The sequence below is a fragment of the Haplochromis burtoni genome, unplaced genomic scaffold (genome assembly GCF_018398535.1).
Source record: "Haplochromis burtoni strain Fernald_Lab_line unplaced genomic scaffold, NCSU_Asbu1 Contig_342, whole genome shotgun sequence".
Taxonomy (NCBI): domain Eukaryota; kingdom Metazoa; phylum Chordata; class Actinopteri; order Cichliformes; family Cichlidae; genus Haplochromis; species Haplochromis burtoni.
The window spans coordinates 565658-585229 of record NW_024582703.1 but is presented as its reverse complement, the minus strand read 5'-3'; the positions used below and the strand labels follow the sequence as shown (position 1 = coordinate 585229).

Genomic DNA, 19572 nt, shown 5'->3' with positions numbered 1-19572 from the left:
TTGCTTATTAGTTCCCCCTTGTGTTTTCAACCCCTGTGAAGTCTCCCTTGCCCTTCCTGTGTTTCATGTCTGTTTGTCTTATGTTGTCATGTCTGCGTCTCATTATATTTCCTGTTTTATTTTGAAGGGGTCCTGTGTTCTTATGTTCAATGTTTTTAGTTTTACTCTCTCCTTGTGATGTCGTTATGTTCATGTGTGTCAGCTGTTTCTCCATGTGTTCCCACTTCCGTCATTATCCTCCTGTGTGTATTTAGTCCGTGTGCTTTCAGTCATTCTTTGTCAGGTTGTCTGCTCATCCATGTCCAGCTCCCAGTTTAGGTTATTGTTTAGTTTCACCAATGCCCTTTTGTTTGTACCTTTTTTGCTAGCCTCAATAAACGGCTAGTTGTTTGCTAAATCCACGCCACGTTCAGTTTTTGGTCTGCGTTTGAATCCTCTTTTGCAAACACATACAGTCTGCCCCAGCCAGACTGTGACACAAGGGTATTTGCTGAGACATTGTAAAGTTGTTTTGAGTAGTCACCAAAAAAGGAATAATAAAATGAAGTTGTTATTATTCTCAACTCAAAGAATACAATAATTCTTTATTTTCAGTAAAGAATTTTTAAATCATGTTAATTAAAAAGCCATGTAAACCATGCTTCTGTTTTGTATTTCAGCCCAAGGAATCGAACAAGAATTTTCTCCTTTTTCCTTAAAAGCGAGCAAACTGCGATAGATATGGAATGAGATTCTAAATTGTCTGACTTTAGATTTTTTTCGCATTTCCATGCCAACACTTTAATTTCTCAGAACTAACCGAGCACTACCACTGATAGAATGGCTGCAAGGCTTTTGAGGGTTCAATCTCAAAACCATAATAACCCCGTTCAGATAGTAAACTAGATAAACGTGTTGGTTTTTCATCTATGCTCAGTTCGTGATAAAACATAATAAACTAGCGTACTGCCACAACACGGAATACTCATGCGTGGATCTGCCACAGATGGGTCCCTCTGTATGAGTAGGGCGAATAATTGAAGCTCACGGCCTTATCAATAAGCAGCCCCACGCGTGAGTACCGTCCCATCTGAAAATAAAAACAAATCCAGCATGCTGGCTCAATCTCCGCGAGCGACTTTCTCTCTCCACCAATCAGCGCGCACCGCAGCTGCACGCTAAGCCACGCCTTCTGTTCTCTCGAGCTGGAACGTTTTGTTTATCGTGCCAAAGAAGTTGTTACAGCTTCGATGTGGCACGATTGTGTTCACTGTTAACACGCAGACTTTTTACATATCAAAGCACGCAGATAGAAGTAAGGACGTCGTAGCGTAGTGCAGGGTTAGAGTAATGACAAAGAAAGACGTCCAGCCTCCATGCTTACTTTTAACAAAAAAGAAGTTATGGATTCTAACGACGGTAGGAAGAGACGCAAGGTAAGCGGCTTTGTGCGGGGCTGCAGGCGGAGTGTGGCCGGAAAGATGAAACGAGAGATGAGCAAAGTCCTGCGCTCCATAGCGCTGGACGATAACAACCGTAAAGAGCTCGTGCAGGGGGAAGAGGACGACTACGACTGCTTCCCTATCAGTTTCCTCCGCAGTGACCTATTGGAGCCCCACTTAGTCGTGGCTCCCCGGTACAGCCTGCTACGAGAGGTCGGTCGTGGAAGCTACGGGGTGGTGTACGAGGCTGTAGCTCGGAAAACAGGGGCCAGGGTAGCGGTGAAGAGGCTGCAGTGTGACGCCCCGGAGAAAGTGGAATTGGCGCTAGCCGAATTCTGGGCCTTGACGAGCTTGGAGAACCGACACCAGAATGTAGTCCAGCTGGAAGAGTGTGTCCTGCAGAGGAACGGCTTGGCCCAGAAGATGAGCCACGGAAACAAGAAATCAAAGCAGTATTTGCGGCTCGTGGAGACTTCACTCAAAGGTACACACGCTGCTGTTAGCCGTGCAGTATCACCAGTACAGTAATGAAAGTACAGGAGCTGCTGTTGGAGCTTGTGTCGTGGTGATTTTACCGGCCTAAGAAATGCAAACTTTACGTGCACCGTGTTAAAGCCTCGATGTCTCATCTGAGATGTCTCATTCAAGATCTAAGCAGAATGAGAAACGACAAAAGGCCATATTTAAATACCGCTTGTTTGGTAGTTACTGATAGGCAGTGTTAGCAGTATTGTGAGCCTGGTTTATTATTTATTCTATTTGACACAATGAATTTTTACACTCCGTTACAAATAAGAGAATGCTGCTGAGTTCACCAAAGTGCTGTAGACATAAGTTAAAAGGTGCAGGTTTGATTCACTAAAGAGCATTTAAAGTCAACTTCGTTGCAGCCTGCCGTGACGTCACTCCACTGCTACCTATAGAAGGCACAGAAAAGTACACGGTGCTGCCCTGCTCACGAGAGAACACAGTGTACTACTTACAGCCTGCCCTTGTTAACTGAAATGTGACATGTTAAATAGTAATAGTACAGTGCACTGTCAATGGCAGAGTTGTTACATTTTTAACTTAATATGATCAGTGCAATTTTAACCTATTTATCATATCGTTTGTTTACATTCATCAGCCCAGAGATACATTTAGTGATGTTTAAATGTGTCTTCAACAAAATGAAATTTAACATCATCTAACATCTTAATGCTGATGTTAAAAGCTGGGTTCTGAACAGGCCCAGTTTACAGTCTTGTTTTCTTTTAATAGCTTGCCTGTTATGTAAGTGTCACCACTGAGGCTCTCTGAATAAAATATTAATATAAAATATTAATCCTAAGCTGGGATCCCTTGGATCCATCAAGCAATGACAAAGAACGCTTGTAGATTTGAAACATTGAGATGGATTTGATTTGTATCTTTATGGCCCATCAGCTTTTGTCGTGATCCACCTAACAAGTTTTTCAAATGCAGTCAGTGATCATGACACAAGCATGATAACTGAGTGCAGCCTTTGGTTAATGCCTGTGAAAATCTAGCAAATTCAATGTTATCATTGTGGACAGGTAATGGTCTTTGAAGTGATGAGAAAGTAAATAACTCCCAGTGTCAATAGGAGCATGATTTGGTAATTTACCAGGACCTGTACAGAATGTCAGCTAATACTGGTGTATGGCAGCTACAGTATATTGATCATTTGGGCATTATGTAAACTGATAAGTCTTATCTGTCTATACTGTAACAATTCTTTAAGAACTAGAAATACAAGATTTTGTTCAAAGTAGTTTTCAAAAACCTCTGTACCCAGTTTGATCTGACTTTAATAATGTTCATACAGTACACATCAGTCCTCATAGGTCCCCATAACTAAAAGATTAGAAGTTTGAAACCTCAAGCACAGCTTTATTTTGAGTGGCGCAGCTAAATGTGTCAGCAGATTGTGATCTGTTGCATGCAATCACAAACCAGTGACAGTACTTTCCCCTCCCTTCCTCTTTAAACGGTCCCACAGTGTACCATAACAGTAGCTTTTACCAGAATCTTGCAGTTGACTTTTAAAAAATTTTTTCCTGGAGAATAAACAAAGTAAACTGTCGGCACGTGAGTTCTCACGCATAAAAGTCATCTGTGCAGAAATGGTGTGACACTTGTGGCACTGCACTTGTTTGAGTCAATGACGGATTTTTCTTCAATGCTGGTCACTGTCACGGCAGGGAGCACGACTGGGTTTAACTGCTCAGCAGCTGACTTCATTTCGGTGTTTGACAGTCTTCATCCCACTGTTCATATCTGCTCCCTTTGTTGTTGCAGGAGAACGTATCCTGGGCTACTCGGAGGAACCATGTTACCTTTGGTTTGTTATGGAGTTTTGTGACGGTGGGGACCTTAACCAGTACATTTTGTCCCGCCGGCCTGATCCCCAGACCAACAGGAACTTTATGCGCCAGCTGACCAGTGCTGTGGCTTTCCTGCACAGGAACAGTATCGTCCACCGCGACCTTAAACCAGACAACATTCTTATCTCACAGAAGTCTGGTTTTCCTATTCTTAAAGTGGCTGACTTTGGACTCAGTAAGGTTTGTGCTGGTCTGACCTCCAGAAACGGTGAAGAACATCCCGTAGCAGGAGCAGGTGCCAGAGGGAGCATCCAGAACAGCTCGGTCAACATAAACAAATTCTGGTTGTCATCAGCCTGCGGCTCGGACTTCTACATGGCTCCTGAGGTGTGGGAGGGTCACTACACAGCCAAGGCTGACATCTTTGCTCTGGGTATCATCATCTGGGCAATGATCGAAAGGATTACTTTTATTGATGCAGAGTCCAAGCGTGAACTGCTGGGTACTTATGTTCGGCAAGGCTCGGAAATTGTCCCAGTTGGGGAGGCTTTGCTGGAGAACCCCAAGATGGTGCTCCATATTCCTCAGAAGGCCAGAAGCTCAATGTCTGAGGAGGAGAAGAAACTCCTCCACGAGATGCTTGCAGTAAACCCTCAGGACCGACCGGACGCCCTCCAGCTGGAGGTGCGGATGGACCAAGTCACATGTGCTGTTTGACAGACAGCACTTCCTATAACCTCTTATTTCCCTTACCACTCAAAGAAGGGACCTTTCAACTTCCCAGGTAAGATTCATGTCTTTATAAACCATGACCTCATCTGTCTGTTAGGAAAGGAAGCACATTCACAAAAAAATGTTGTAACAGAAGAACTGTAATGCCAAGATTAATTGTTGTTATCATGTGGTTAAATTAAACTTAATTTGTTAATCAGAGTTCACCAGAGGCCTGGCAGAGGTTAACATTTACTTACCGAATACATGCTGTGGGAAAGAGACGGTAAAGTGCTTAAATCGTATAGACTCTATAGTTCTTTATTCTATACTATAGAATAAAGAATTATGAGTCGATGATTACATGTGGTTGGGAGTTTAAATTGCCGAGTGGTCAATAAGGCCAGAAATGCCAGTCCATTTCATACTGAAGGTGAGCTTACTTGTATCTTGGTTGCTACAGTACACAATCCTTCAGTTAAGAAATGGACATTTCTTAATGTCCATTAATGTGCATCTGCCTCCCCTGCAGACCACACCCCGTCACACACATTAACGTGGTAAAATACATATTTAGGCAGAATTTTGCAAATATCTATTCATTTTTTAGCAGCATAGTGCTTTTTTCCAATTATTTTTTTTTTTTTTAAAAAGTCAGGTCAAGGCTCCAAAAGCCCAAAGGCGATATAAGGGTGGCGGCTCACAACAGTTTTTGTTTGCTACATGGATCATTTTAGTTCAGCTGGGTGTCTTTCCTTTTGTTATATTTCTTTAAGAGTTCAAAATGTGTTAAATAAATAAAAAAAATGTAATTTTCTCTGTAGCACTTCATGGATTTCATAAGCAACACACCTTAGTTGTTCACACAAAGCATAAAGGTAAAAAACAATATATACAGTGTTATCTTCATTTTAGATGTCAAAAAGTATTTGCGGCTCCCAGTGTTTTCTTTACGTTGAACCCGGGTCCAAATGGATCTTTGGGTCTTAAAGGTTGCTGACCCCTGTCTTAGAAGATTGAGTAGATTGTGGACCATTTCTGTGGGACGAAAGACAAATTAGGCATCTGATTAAAAATAAAATAATGAATTCATAATTTTGTCTTTGACTTAGTTATTTGTCACAATGTATTTGGCAGTCTGCAGAGGGCAAACTGTTTTTGTGCCACATACATATAGAAAAGTTTCCCTGTCAGTATTGTTGGTATCATTGCTTTGGTACAGCTTGCGTTTGTCATACGTAACATAAGGGTCACCAACATTTTTATCTGTGATGGAGTTTTGTTTGACTCGCCATTAAATACGAATTGACAAATTTGGGAAAAAAGCACAGTCTGCTTCGGTACAGGCTTTTTGTTACTAACTATAACCCAAGAGCCAAGTTATAATTAATTATAATGACACGTTTGAAAATGAATTAGAAAAGCAGTTATCTCTGTCCTCTGCTGATCTCTTGATCCATGGGAACCAAAGCCTCAGGTGACATCCTAGACCTGTCCCTTCACTTCACATACACCCAACTTCTGCTGACGTCTTGCCAGAGCTTTGCACGTCACTGCAGGATTAACTGGGGTAAAAATATCTCCGTATTCAAAATGAGGGATTCATTTGAAATGATCGTGTTTGACAAAACAAGTCTTGCTTAAAATGAACGAACAAATACAAAAGCGTTTATGGTAGGTGAGAGGAGGCGTGCCCATGTCCTCAGGGAAGAGGAGAGGGTGGTTCAGGAAGACGGCTGCGTGATCAGTACTGGGAACCAAACGGGGTACAACCCTGGCCTGAGGGCAAACAGCGCGTGTGTGTGTGTGTGTGTGTGTGTGTGTGTGTGTGTGGGAGGAAGAGGGGGCAGTGTGAGAGTGAATCAGAAAGCGTTGAATAAGCCTTCTGGATCTTTGGCATTTGTACAGTAAATGTGTTTTATGTGGTTTGTTTTCACACCTGACAGTTTTGGAAAACACTGACTTCAGTTTTTATCACCACAGAGACTGTTCAATAAACCTCTCGTGATACAAAGCCTGGCTTATTTATGATCAGTGAAAACTTGGCCTGACCTTATGCTCAGTGTTGTTCTGAAGAGGGTGATATGTAAATATCACTTTGGATTATTCTGAAAATGATTAAAAACCCCACAATGTTCCCTGCTTTAGCCCTAACTCGTACCACTTTACCCAGCTCTTTCATACTTGGTTATGTGCCTTTGTGATCAGTGTGCAGTGGGAAACACCAGGGCATCAAACAGATTTTAATATTAGACAAAGATAAGTCAACTAATGTCTACAAATGAACATAATTCAACAATAACAAAGAGACTGAGCAAAAATCGCAAAGCTGAAAACCACTGTAGACCAAAAAGAATGCAAAGGCTCATCTCACATTTCCAGATGTTTGTTAATAAAAAACATCTGGATGAGCCACAAGATATTTGAAAATATTTTGTCGACTAATAAAACAAAGGTTGAACTTTCTAGAAAGTTTTCATCCCATTAAACCTGACATAAAAATGTACATAGCATTTCAAATAAAGAACACCAACAGTTAGAGCTGGGCGATAGAACGATAACGATATGTATCGCGATATAACTTACTCGATAGAGAAATTAAACTATCGCGATAGACCTCGCCGCTCTTGTCCTCTTAAAAAAAAAAAAAAAAAAGGTCAGCCAATCCAAATTAAGTAGCGCAGAGCCGAACCAATCACAGCCGCAGCGTCACGTCGCGTGACTTGTTACGTACAGCACAAGTGCCAAGCCGCACGTGTGTTTGTTTGGGAAGAGCAGCACCGACGCCGGGTAATGGAGGAAATGAGTGTGCCGACTAGAAAAATCAACCGAGCGTGACCGAAGAGAAAACAGATGATGGTTCCAATGCCGGAGAGATTGTCGAACGGAAGAGCCATAGAAGTTCCGTAGGGTGAAGGTATTTCGGCTATTTCAAGTCTGACAAAAAACAGAGTAGCGTGCACTGTAAATTGTGCCGAAAGCAAGTCTGGAAATACAATAAACTGGTGCATGCGTCACACTGTGCGCCACGTTATTGTTTCGGTGAAATGAATTTCTACAATACTGTTACTGTTAATTCTACTCTCTGCAGTGTTTAAATGCTTACATATACACACAGTTACTGTCCCTCCACACATACGACTCGGTTCTGCTTCTATGCCCCAGCTTTGTTTACTTTTTCCCACCGAGGCTTCTAGACTTCTGATTGGCCAACATTTCTGCACGGTTAGGAATCTAGCGCCACCTGCTGCTTTGGCATGTTCATAGCAGCGTTTTCCTTCATTTCTGCCTTTATGTGTGGACGGGATTATTTTTTAACAAAACGGAAAATCTCCGTTTTCAAAAATACCCGTGTACGTGTGGACGTAGCCTCAGTCTCTGACTGGAAGCGCTAATTCGTCATTCGGCTTTTGTCAGACTAAAGTAACTGTTAAAACTGTTTGAAAAGCTCAGCTATACAACAAGGAGAGATTGAGAATTTCCTTTTAGTTCTCAGTTTATTTGATATTGACAAAAGTTAGTCAGTTTTGTCTGTTCTTCTGTAAAACAAACTAAGATTTATTTTTAGAATTAATATTTTGTTTCTAAGTGGAATTGACAATTTAGTCTGTTTCGTTTGTTCTATTTTGAAACTTAAACGCTTTAGCGGCTGCCTTTTGTGTAGTTTGCAATATTTGCCTTTATTTATCTGAAAAAGTCTCATGTTCCTTAAGTACATCTACCCTGTTGAACTTATATGTGAAATATGGAATATTAAATAAAAACAAGCTGCTGATTATTTCACATTTTACTTGTGAGCAACGGCACATTTAAATCTTACAAATATAGTTATTTGGCTTATATCGTGATAGATATCGTTATCGCCTGAAATGAAAAAAACTTATATCGCCCAGCTCTACCAACAGTCAAACATGGTGGTAGCATGGTGCTCTCTACCAGAACATCCTGAAGGAGAATGTGCAGCCATCTGAAGCTCAGTTTTTGCAGCAGGGCGATGATCTGAAACACCATCAAGTCTACCTCAGAGTGACACCCCCCCCCCCCCCCCCCCCCCCCCCCAATATAGATTACAGTCAAAGTCCAGCATTAAAATCCTATTGAAATGCTTTGGGATGACCTTAAACAGGCAGTTTATGTTAGAAAATCAGTGTGGTTGAATTAAAAAAATTCTGCAAAGGAAACTTGGCTAAAATTCCTCCAAAGTGAAAGACATTTATCGCAAAGAGCTTGATTGAACTGATGGTAGCCAAGGTTTGCACAACCAGCGTTAGGTAGTTACTTTTTCATTTAGGCCAGGGCCAGTTGCGTTGGATAAATCGACATCCTGGACCTAGATATAGAAGCGGAGGAATGGTCGAGGGTGCAGCTAGCATCCTGGTATCAGTAGCACAGTTGGATACGTTAAGCTGTGTTGTCAGGCTGCTGAAAGCTGATGCCTCTCGTTTTAGGGCCCACTGTGGTGGGGCTCCAATCCAAGTAGAAATCCTTGACGGTTAATTTTCAGGGGAACTGACTGGAGCATGAGAGTAGTGATGTAACTTCTGAACCCAGCACCAAGATAAGCCAGCTTTTCAGGAGACTCGCCTGATTTGAGGTGTGGTTTTGAAGCCAACGAAGGAGCTTTTGCTGGTGGGTAATCTTCATTTATTGAAGCTTCTAAAGTTGCAATTTTGACAAGATGGCAAGCGAGTGAATGGAGCAGAGAGAAGAAATGTGCAGAATGAATGTGACAGACCTGATAATTGTTTGGTAGTGCCAATGGCTGCCTAATGGTCCTGCAGCATGGCACGTGGTGTTTGGTGTTGTGCTGTAACCATCCAGACAGCCCAAAGTTTGTTAGCCTTAAGTATTGACTACAACATTTAGGCAAAATTTTATGCAAGTTGTTTTTCTGGAAAAGGGATAAAAAGTTTAAACATTAAAATTCAATTTTACTTGGATTAATCAGAAAATTGGCCTGAGATATTTCTACAAAGAGGTACAGAACAGTATCAAGCTTCCTAAGCTTGGTAATCCTTATCAGCCTTGTTTTTTTTCTAATCCTACAACCTGCTGATCCCTACTCAGTAGCTGGATCTTTGTTACAGTGTTTGTTGTTAGCAGTGTGGAGAGATGCTTAAACCTTAACTGGAAGACACTCATTCACTCACCCATTCAAATAACTGAATTCAGGTGTTCCAGTCACTTCCATCACCACAGGTGTGTAAAATCAAGCACGTTGGATTGTAGACTGCTTTTACAAACATGTGTGAAAGAATGAATTGCTCCCAGAAGCTCAGTGAATCCTAGTGTGACACTGCGCCACCACCTGTGCAACAAATCCACCTGTGAAATGTCTTTGCTCTTGAGAATTTCAGTCAACTGCTTGTTGTTATATTACAAAGTAGAAGCAACTGGGAACGCCAGTGCCTCAGCCACAAAGTGATAAGCCACGTAAAATCACAGAGCGGGGTCAGGCGATGTTACGGTGCATAATACGCCGAGGTCGCCAACTTTCTGCAGAGTTAGTGTAGCTCAGGAAGTCAAGCAGCTCGTCTACTAATGCGAAGGTTTGACTGCTTCATTTCGCATGTCAGATATTTGTGAATGGTAGATAGGAAGCACTTACTCATTGCAAAACGCATGTTTGAATGGGTGTGACTAAGTGGATGTACAAAGAGCTTTGAGTACTCATGTAGAGTAGTGCCATATAAGAACCAGTCCATTTACTCGCTGCAGACCCTCCACACTTCAAGTGACCTTTATATTAACTGAAGAACAGTGCATAGAGAGCAGCTGCATCAAGCCTTACCAATGCACTGCAAAAGTGTTGGAGACTGTAGTTTAGTCTCACTGACTGCTTTGTTCTTCTTTGTTTGTTTTAATACGAAAGCTTACATGAAAAGGAACAGACTGTGTTTTTTCCTGTTTTGGAAGTGGATAACATCCATATTCCTGCCCTGTCGTGCACTGCAAACAGGACAGCATTGTAGCCTACCCACTGTAGATATATCAGGACAACATTGTAAAAAAAAGTATGGATTATTTTATTCATAATATCAGGATAGAATAACTACTTTTGCGGCAGTGTGTGCATGAAAATGTCCTGGTGAGATTGTTTAGAATGAAAACCTTTTGTAGTGCATCAAATGGCTGTTCAGGCGATGCTCAGCGACCTAAATCATTCTCCTGTTTGTTTGAACTTGAACTCTCCACTTGCCTGGATTAAGCATTCAGCTCCACAGTACTGTTCGCTGTCACAGACCTCATTCTGTGACGTAAGGTCTCTCAGACCTGAAGATGCCACTGCATGTTAGCTTCCTGTCGCAGACTGGCCTCATTCTCTCGTGTCATGATTGGATAGCATGTTACGCAACAGGAACGGCTCACAGCATGGCTGTGGTTCAGTGGAAAACCCTGAGGGATTAGTGTTTGTAAGCACACAGAGAGAAGGGGAGGCTGTAGTTTTTGCTGCTTGTGCATATTTACTGGATATCAGGACATGTTTGACTGAGGGAGAAACCATCACACTCGCCAATTTCAGACCAACGAGGAAAAGCACAATGTGTTGAATCTGTGGCCATCTTATGATCTCTCATCCAGTCAGCACGACGATGATGTCTTATTTTCTATTAATGAGATGTAGAAAGAATAAAAAGCGTGTGTGTGTGTGTGTGTGTGTGTGTGTGTGTACAGGTAAATGAGCTTTGCAGTGTGAGCTCTGGAAAACTGAAAACTGCATGTGCCTGTATACAAGTCATTTGTACTGAGTGATGAGCACAGACTTGGAAAGTAACTGAGAGTAAAAAAAAAAAAACAAAGTAAAATTACTGCTCAGCTTTTTCTTACTGAATGAGTTCATCTGGATGCAGCAGTGTGGTAACTCGAGATCATAGAGGAGGAAAAAATGCTCTTGATGCGACTTAAATTTTCTCAACTTAACAACAATATTGTTACAACCACGTCGTGTTTGACACACAACATGGTTGTAAATGAAGGTTGGGCGATTGGACGATATATCGATGATAGGCTGAGCGTTTCACTGATGGTTTTTACAAGAGATTTATTTGCCCATGAGTAAGCTTGCTAATGTTGGTCGAAGCTAACCGAAGCAGTCGATGGGAAAAATGATAGCGCTGAAGAGTGCGCCCAAACGTTTGTTTACTCAAACTCACAACAGAAAAAAAGAACGGCAGCAGCCTACGTTCAGAAATAAACAAAAAGATTTTATTGAAATAAAAACCCACAATGGTGCGGAGGGAAACAACGAGAAGCTTTCTTCTTTTTTCCACTCTAACCTTATCTGCTTACAGACCAAACAACAGATACAAAAAGTCAGTTAAAAATCAAAATATTTATCACCAATCGTCGGTTTTTGGACTGACGACTGTCGGTTGGAAAACTGTTACATATCCTCCAACCTTATAGTAAATACCTGGGAGGCTCACTTAGGCTGCCAGAAACTGGAAAGTCCAGGCTAACAAGCCACCAGCTCAGTCATGTGTGATAGGCAAATCACTCCTTGTGTGATTTAAATGAGCATTTTCTTATGTGTGCAGTGAGTCTTCTCATTTGTGATTACACTGACAGTCCAGAATACAGTCTGTTGGCTGTCACATACAAGGAGATTCATGGCATTTTCCTTCTCTTTAAAAATGCTCCATCTTAGTACTTTGTTTTCAGTTCTGTTGTTACAGGTGGATAAAATCAAGCAAGCTTACTTTTACAAGTTGAGAGGGCTGAGTAACAACAAAAACTGAACATCAGGAACTTTATGGCTGGACTGCTCCTGTGAGTGTAATGTGTAGGTGGCCCTTTGAATCTAAATTCAAAGGTTTAAGCCCTTTATATCTGGTTTTCTTTATGTGCAATTAATTACTTTCATTCTAATTCTGAGCATTGTGTGGCGTATGATATTTCAGAATACTATAAATCATCCTTATAGGACAATTTAACAAATATAGATTATTAAATATTATTATAGTGCAGGCTTCTGTCTTACAACATGATCATCACGTTCTCCAGTTTCCCCTGAAGGTGAAGTAGAGCAGCTCGCCTGCTAAGTGGAAGGCTGGTGGTTCAGTGCCTGCATGCCAAACATCTGTGGGTATGAACCCCAAGTGAACATTAGGTATAGAGAAAACATGCTTGTATATATGAGGCGCTTTGCATGCATGTTTCCTTGTATAGAGAAATGTGGCGTATGCAGAGAATGATTCTGATTTACTAACATGCACAAGGCGGGTGTGTAAGAATGTTTCCACCCATGTGTCATTTGCGCTGTGGTCAGTAACATACAACATGGATACAACATGTGTTTTTGTGTTGTCTTCATAAAGGACATAGTTTGAAAGGTGGCATCGGATGGCCGGGGTGGAATATTTAGTGACATGAGTCAGCATTGATGTCCATGTGCGTTGTGCGTGACATCCCCTAATCCACCCCCACCCGCTCCTCTGCTGGACAATGAGATGAGAGTGCTGCTTTTGGTTGATGGCTTATGGGAGCTTTGGTCAGGAACATTTTGTCTTCTTGTGTGCAGCCGTGTGTCACTGCTATCCAGTCCAGTCCAGAGCAGTGTAAGCTTCTGTACTGCACACACGTACGGTCCTTACTTTCAGGAATTCTTTTGTTTTCATATGAGCTTTTTCAGCATGTTGTCCTTGCCACGGACACAAGAATGCTTATGTGCTATAAAGACAATGCGTTTGATGCTTTCACTCTTCATATGGCTTTTAGTACTCTAAAACAGAGAGGACGCTGATTGTGGACAGCAGCCTGAAGGCACAGTATGCCATGTTATGTACGGGCTCAGAAAGCGTGGGCTATTACAGGGCGGCTGAGAAATGCTGCGAAGCAGTCTTTACGAGAGTTTGGGAGAAAGCGTGATGAGCACACTGGTTTGTTCTTATGTAACATTGTTGTAAAAACAGGCTAGCTGAGTGGCTGCAGCGCTTGTAAATATTTCCTTTGGGTCCTCGGGGCTCTGAGGAAGAACTGCAAAAACCAGTTCTTACACAAGTGATCACAACGAAGCACCTCAGTGTTCTGTGGTGTATTCAGAAGCAAAAAGACTAAAAGCTCAAGCCGACCCCTGCTTCTAGGCTTGATGTCTATAATTTACGATAGGCAACCTTCCTGTACAGCCCAGCAAACCACCTTTTCTCACAGTGAATAACATAGAGCCACATCTCTTCCACTCTGCTGTCTCCATTCACAGCAGCTGTGTTGGATCTAATGGTGTGTAAGCTCTTTACATGATGTTAATCTGCTGACAGTCTGCATGCCATCAACCACAGACTCACAACTCTGTGGTGGCGCTGTCATGCTTTGGTCTCCTGCTTATTTCTCTTTGGTTAAATGTTGCCAACTGTGGCTGGCTTCATTTTGACTTGTAAATAATAAATAGAAACAGTTTGATCAGCAGAAAGTGAGGATTTTGACCAACAGGAAGAGGGTTTGACATGGTTTGATATCTTTGGGTTTTGAACCTTTGTTGGAACAGAACTACACATATTTCACAATAAAATAACAAACAATGACTGTAATACCTGCTGTAAGGTGGCTGAGGAAGTAGAGTAGATCATCTGCCAATCAGAAGGTTGCAGTGTTCTTTTCCCAATACTTCATACAAAAAAAAAAGCTTTGGGTGATCAGTTAAAGTAGAGGAGTACTCTATAAATACTAGTCCATTTACGATTTGTCATGTTGGGATTGCACACTGGAAATCATGTGCTTCTTTTTCAGTTTCATCCATAGCTGTTGTTTGTGTCCCCTCATTCTTTGTGTTGTGGCACAGTTCCTAACATTTGTCCTGACATTTAACAGGGTTGCAGCATTAAAGGTCAGATTAGCATCACTCACATCCTAAATATCTGCTCATGAGAGAACAACATATTTGTTGTGGTCAAATCATGGTTAAGTGGTTAAAACTCTCACAGCAGAAAGCTCCTGGTTTGAACGTTGGCCATTCTGTGTCAAGATTTCATCCAGATACGGCAGTTTCTTCCCACACCCCATAGGTGACGACATTAATTTGAATATTCTATATTTGCCATAAATGAGATTTAGATAAGGTGTGCAGGATAAAGCAGTGTATGAATGTATGGTTAAATCTGGCTTGTAGTCTAAACTGCTTGGAGTGATGAGTAAGAGTAGAAAGTTGCTGTGTGTGTTTGCTGCCTCTGGCAGTCCTACCACTTCCTGTAAGATACTGGTCTCCACTGCTGCTTTTTAATGAGGCAGTCTGCCTTTGAGTTATAAAACAAGAGGAGGCAGCAGGCCGTAGTTCTGTCCAGGGTATACTGAGCTTCCACCTGGCTTGTTTTCTTTATTACACTTGCTTATAAAGAACGTTAAACAGAATAATTACATGTTGAATTCAGTGAAAGTGCAGTTTCACATTTTTAACCTTTTTAGTTTAACGACTGCTAGTTTCAGGACGAGAAAACACGACTAACTAGACTTAAAGCTTTAATTTCTCTAATGGTAACACAATTTGCTGTTTAAAACTAGCGATGCTACCTTCATTTGACTTCCAGTGTGGATTAAACACACAGGGAAAACCTCTGTGCAGCACCTCATGCTCCAATCAGACAGTGAAGAAGAAAAAATACACTTAAAATGCTAAATATTATATGAAAACATATTTCTACCAAAAAATGTTTACAGTATATTAAAATATGACAAATTAACATCTGAAAAATAAATGGCGACTGAAAGTGTTGCACATTGTGCCGGGCATTATGGATGCACATTGTTCTATGTTCCATTATGCTATTTTTACTCCCGTAGTTTTTGTGAAATATTTTCTTTCTCTATACAAAGTAAAATTATTTAAGCATCTTACATCTTAAACTTAGCACTGTGTGTTTTACTTGTCTATTTTCCCCCATTTATACCCTTTGTATTACTACATTTATTGCTCATGTCAGACCTGTGCGTCCTGCTAAGCTGATCCACTTTTGTCCATAGCGTGTGCTGTGATATTATGCAACATATGAAAAGAGGAACAAAGCGCTGCCAGCCTGAGCTGTTGCATGTCAGCCGGTGAGCTATTATTAGAGCAGTTCTGAACCAAACATGGACACATCCAACAGCAGGAAGTATGGCTGTGTGCGGCAGTGCTGTCATTTTTACTGCAGGTAGACACATACAAATGTGCACCGTTCTACTTTTGCACCCAGTGACCTCAGTGCCTTTGCCATAGCATCCCTGTGCAGTGCACATTTCTTTTCATTATAGTAGTTTGCAGAGCTCTTCAGACAGAACGCCTCTGTTATAGGGTTTGATTCAGAAGAGATCTAAATTATTTTGCATGCCACATATTACAGTGAGAGAAAATAGTTGATCTGCTGCTGAATTTGTAAGTTTGGTCAAGAAATGAATAGTCTCTACATTGATAGTATCATTTTGATAGAGAGGGACAGAATATCAATCAGAAATCCAGAAAACATCTATTTTCAAAGTTACGGATTGATTTGTACGTCATTGAGTAAAATCAGTAATTGATCCTCTATAAAGTAGCCAGAGTTCTGATTGGCTGTGTACCCATGCAATACACAGATTACAGATTGTCAGTCAGATACCCCTGATCTCAACACATACGTTGAGATCAGGAATGAACATTAGGGATAAGAGACCTGCACAATGCTGGAATGGGCTACAGACAATTAGCAAGATCTGTTGGTGAGAGTATTCAGAACTGAAGAAATACACTGCTCAGAAACATTTTAATCAGATTCTAGCTTCAAGTCAATGAAATGTCTGAGATATTGATCTCATCAATTAGTTCAGTTGTATTTATATAGTGCAAAATCTTAGTAGTCTCAATGCGCTTTATATAGAAAGGTAAAGACCCTACAATAATAATAATAATAAAACATACCACCAAGGCAACAAAGGTGTGGTTAAAGAAAATTAATGTCATCGAGTGGCTTAGCCTCCCCCTCCCCCAGGAAATCTGTGGAGGGAGGTGATGCTTCAAGTTGTCGAGTGTAATCCAAGAAACCCAAATGGTTTGGCTGACATTCTGTCTCTACTACTATAAAATTAGAGACTGTTCTTTGGAAGTAAGCAAAGTTACAAATTCAGACGAGTAACAAATAATTTTCCTCTAGTGTATTCATTATATTGGAATTATACTCAAAAGAAAACGAGTCTTACCTGGCGGGCTTGACTAAACTAGTTTGTGTTTTCTAATTTTTTCCAACCCGTTCTGGCTGTGCGAATAAACATGCGAATAAACATGCTAATGTTTCAATCTTGTGACCTTTATTGTACATTGTGGAAAAGAAGATCTGGTGATTTCAATAGAAGGTTTGCAGATGTTTAACTTAAACTCACGTGATAGTTCACTCTGCTGTACTTTTTAGATTACAAAGTTATGTTGTATATTTCTGCTGATGACTTAATCAGTATAATTGTCACGGTTTACACTGCCAGACTGTGTGGAGGGAGAAAGAGGACCCAAATGCAGACACTTGGAACGAAACTATAATTTAACAAAAGGCAAGCAGTTTATTTGTGGCGGGGAAAGGTACAAAACAAAAAGGCAGATGCACACTGAGGCGAAACTAACTAGAACTAAGCTGGGAGAAAGTAAACACAACAAAGAACAAAACCTTGAATAGGATTAAAAACCTGAGCATGGAAAAACACGGAGGTGTGGACATGATGAGAACTCAACAGACAACCTGACAACGAATGAATGAAACGCAGACCAAATGCACACAGGAGATCAGGGGATGTGAAACTAAACACAATGAACATGGGACACCAGACCTCTTCAAAATAAAACGGGAAACATAATGAGATGCAGACATGAAATACATGAAGGGTGAGGGAGACTTAAACACCGGGGAATGTAAGAAACGATGAACTATAACAGGACAACATTGGTAATACAGAAAAACCACTGGGTCCAGTGACCCATTATGGTGACAGTATTATTACTTTTGCTACTGATTGATTTGTTCTTTCTGAAATGACTTTTGCTCCTTTATGCTGACCTGCTAATTCTTTGTCCCTACATCTGTGTCCTACACAGGTATCGACTCCAGTGGAAAAACTGACCCTGACAAGCTGAATTGTGAGGAATCTTCAATCATAATTTGAGTGCGGAGTCACAGACCGCTCACTCCAAAACAGTCCGGACCAGTCTGCAAGTCAAACCACAACGACGCACTTCCAACTCCACGTAGTTCCAACACAGTCACTGTGGTGCTTTGGACTGGGGACGATTGGAGCACATAGTTTCTCTGAGAGCGACCTGGGCATGAAACTGTGCGTCTGTTATGTAGTGGTGGACTTTTGTTCCCATCCTTCCCAGTATAGGCCTGTTCTTCCTTAATTGTGTAAGGTCTGTGACTGTGGCACAGGTTACTGTATGTCATTGCACTCTACTGTACCAGTATTCAATCATTGTACTAATGATAGCAGTAGCTGTAAACGGTTGACCTCCCAGTGCAACCTTGTGCCTTAACAATGATGTACACTAAGTGCACTTTGATTTCTAAAACTATTTTGTGGGTCGCTTTTGAAAGGAAAGAAGGAAATTTACTGGAACCACTTTCATCTCATGTAAGCTGAGCAACTGAGTCTTCTGCTTTCAGTGGGGTTTGACACAATATTCCAGGCTGCATTAATATCATATGGGAACGTGCCCCCCTCTGTCCAAACACTGAAGTACAATCATGAAACTGAATCTGAGACATTGATTTAAACCAATGACAGGTGAAGTGATTAATGTTGATTACATTGAGGCACAGTGAGTAGCACTGTTCCCAATGTCTGGTTTCATGGAGGCCCTCTCTCAAATCCATCGGGGCTCGAGGCATCCCAACATGCTAATGCCAGACACAACAGGACACCCCCAGAGTTTCTTCCTGTCAGTGTCCTGACAGGTCGGAGGTGTTTCGGGGTCGTGATCAGTGTCGCACTGGAGAAACACTGTGCGCATATGATCAGTTTTGTGCTCTGAAGGAAAAGTAACAGGCCTGTATCAGCTCCACACAACCCTTCAGCAGGGAGTTCACACTATCCTATTGGACATTTGTTCCTGATTAATCCAAAGAGCACGTGATGGAAAAGCCCATCTATGTGGTAACGTGTAGTCATCCATGTTGAAAAGATTCTGAGGATGGTTCTGTATTCTTTTGAATGGTGCAGCGTGAATCATGTGTATCGGGTCATATCTAAGCAGCACTGACCCGTTTATGGCAGAAGGACCTCTGATTAGCATCTGGAGACCATTCCCCAAACCAGCCACTGAAGTGTGTTAGACTCTTTGCAGTGTCGAGTGATGCTGTGGTTGGACAGACGCTTGTGGTTGGCTGATCGGAGCCCCTGTAACTCCTGGGAAACTTTTGGGATTTTTGACTTGATTTGTGAAAACTGGTCACTCCAGAAAATGAATAAAGCCATGAGGCTTGAAGGAAAAGAGCAAAATACAACACAGCAACTTTAGAAGGAGAGCGCAGTGTTAGATAGCTCTTCTAGCCTTCACTCCAGCATAGACCCGAGGAGCTCCTTTGGCTTTCACATCACTGTATTACATGGTAGTATAATACAGTAGATTTTGAGGTGTTTTGTGATGTACCTCTACCTCATTCTCTGCACTCTGAAACCTCTTTCTTAGCTTTACTGTCTCTGTAGCAAACTTATCTTAGTCTGTGATACAAGACGCACTTTGAGTGGGATAGATTTTTACCTCAGACTCAATGACTTATTTTAATTCAACCTCACTTTTATTTATATATATTATATATATATAATATATATATATATTATATATATATATATATATACTATATATATATTATATATATATATATATATATATATATATATTAGTGCTTTAGCGTTAATCTCATTAATATATATATATATAAATTTTTTTTTTTTTTTTTTTTTTTTTTGCTTAGTGACAATGAATCCCATTGTAACATCTGCAGGGTCTTCTGTCATAGATACTGTATAACAGAGCAATAAATATGTTGTCTGTATTCAACAATTCCAGCTCAGAATAGTTTTAATGGCAGTTTGTGAAACAGACACAAATTTTAATTGGTTATGGTCATGGACATGAAGATGTGTGGGTAAGAAATAAATTAAACAAATGGTGACAGAAAGTT

At 41.0% G+C, this 19572-nt stretch overlaps 1 protein-coding gene across 2 annotated transcripts; it reads left to right on the top strand.

The window, feature by feature from the left end:
* Positions 1 to 1181: 1181 nt before the first annotated feature.
* On the top strand, positions 1182 to 19193 carry LOC102297759 (serine/threonine-protein kinase 35). Of its 2 annotated transcripts, XR_006055435.1 has the most exons (3): positions 1182 to 1905; positions 3723 to 4532; positions 17487 to 19193. XR_006055435.1 is itself a non-coding variant. In XM_042228683.1 (2 exons), the coding sequence occupies exons 1-2, from the start codon at positions 1356 to 1358 to the stop codon at positions 4463 to 4465; spliced, it is 1293 nt and encodes a 430-aa protein (XP_042084617.1). In that variant the 5' UTR covers positions 1182 to 1355; the 3' UTR covers positions 4466 to 5118. The 2 variants fall into 2 exon arrangements, 1 of the variants encoding a protein (XP_042084617.1); XM_042228683.1 differs by lacking the exon at positions 17487 to 19193 and having other exon boundaries at positions 3723 to 5118.
* Positions 19194 to 19572: the final 379 nt, after the last annotated feature.

Excerpts from the sequence above, each read along its gene's own strand:
- LOC102297759 (XM_042228683.1), top strand. The coding sequence starts at position 1,356 with ATGCTTACTTTTAACAAAAAAGAAGTTATGGATTCTAACGACGGTAGG. Across the intron at positions 1,906-3,722 it reads CGTGGAGACTTCACTCAAAG|GAGAACGTATCCTGGGCTAC; the intron begins GTACACACGCTG and ends TTGTTGTTGCAG.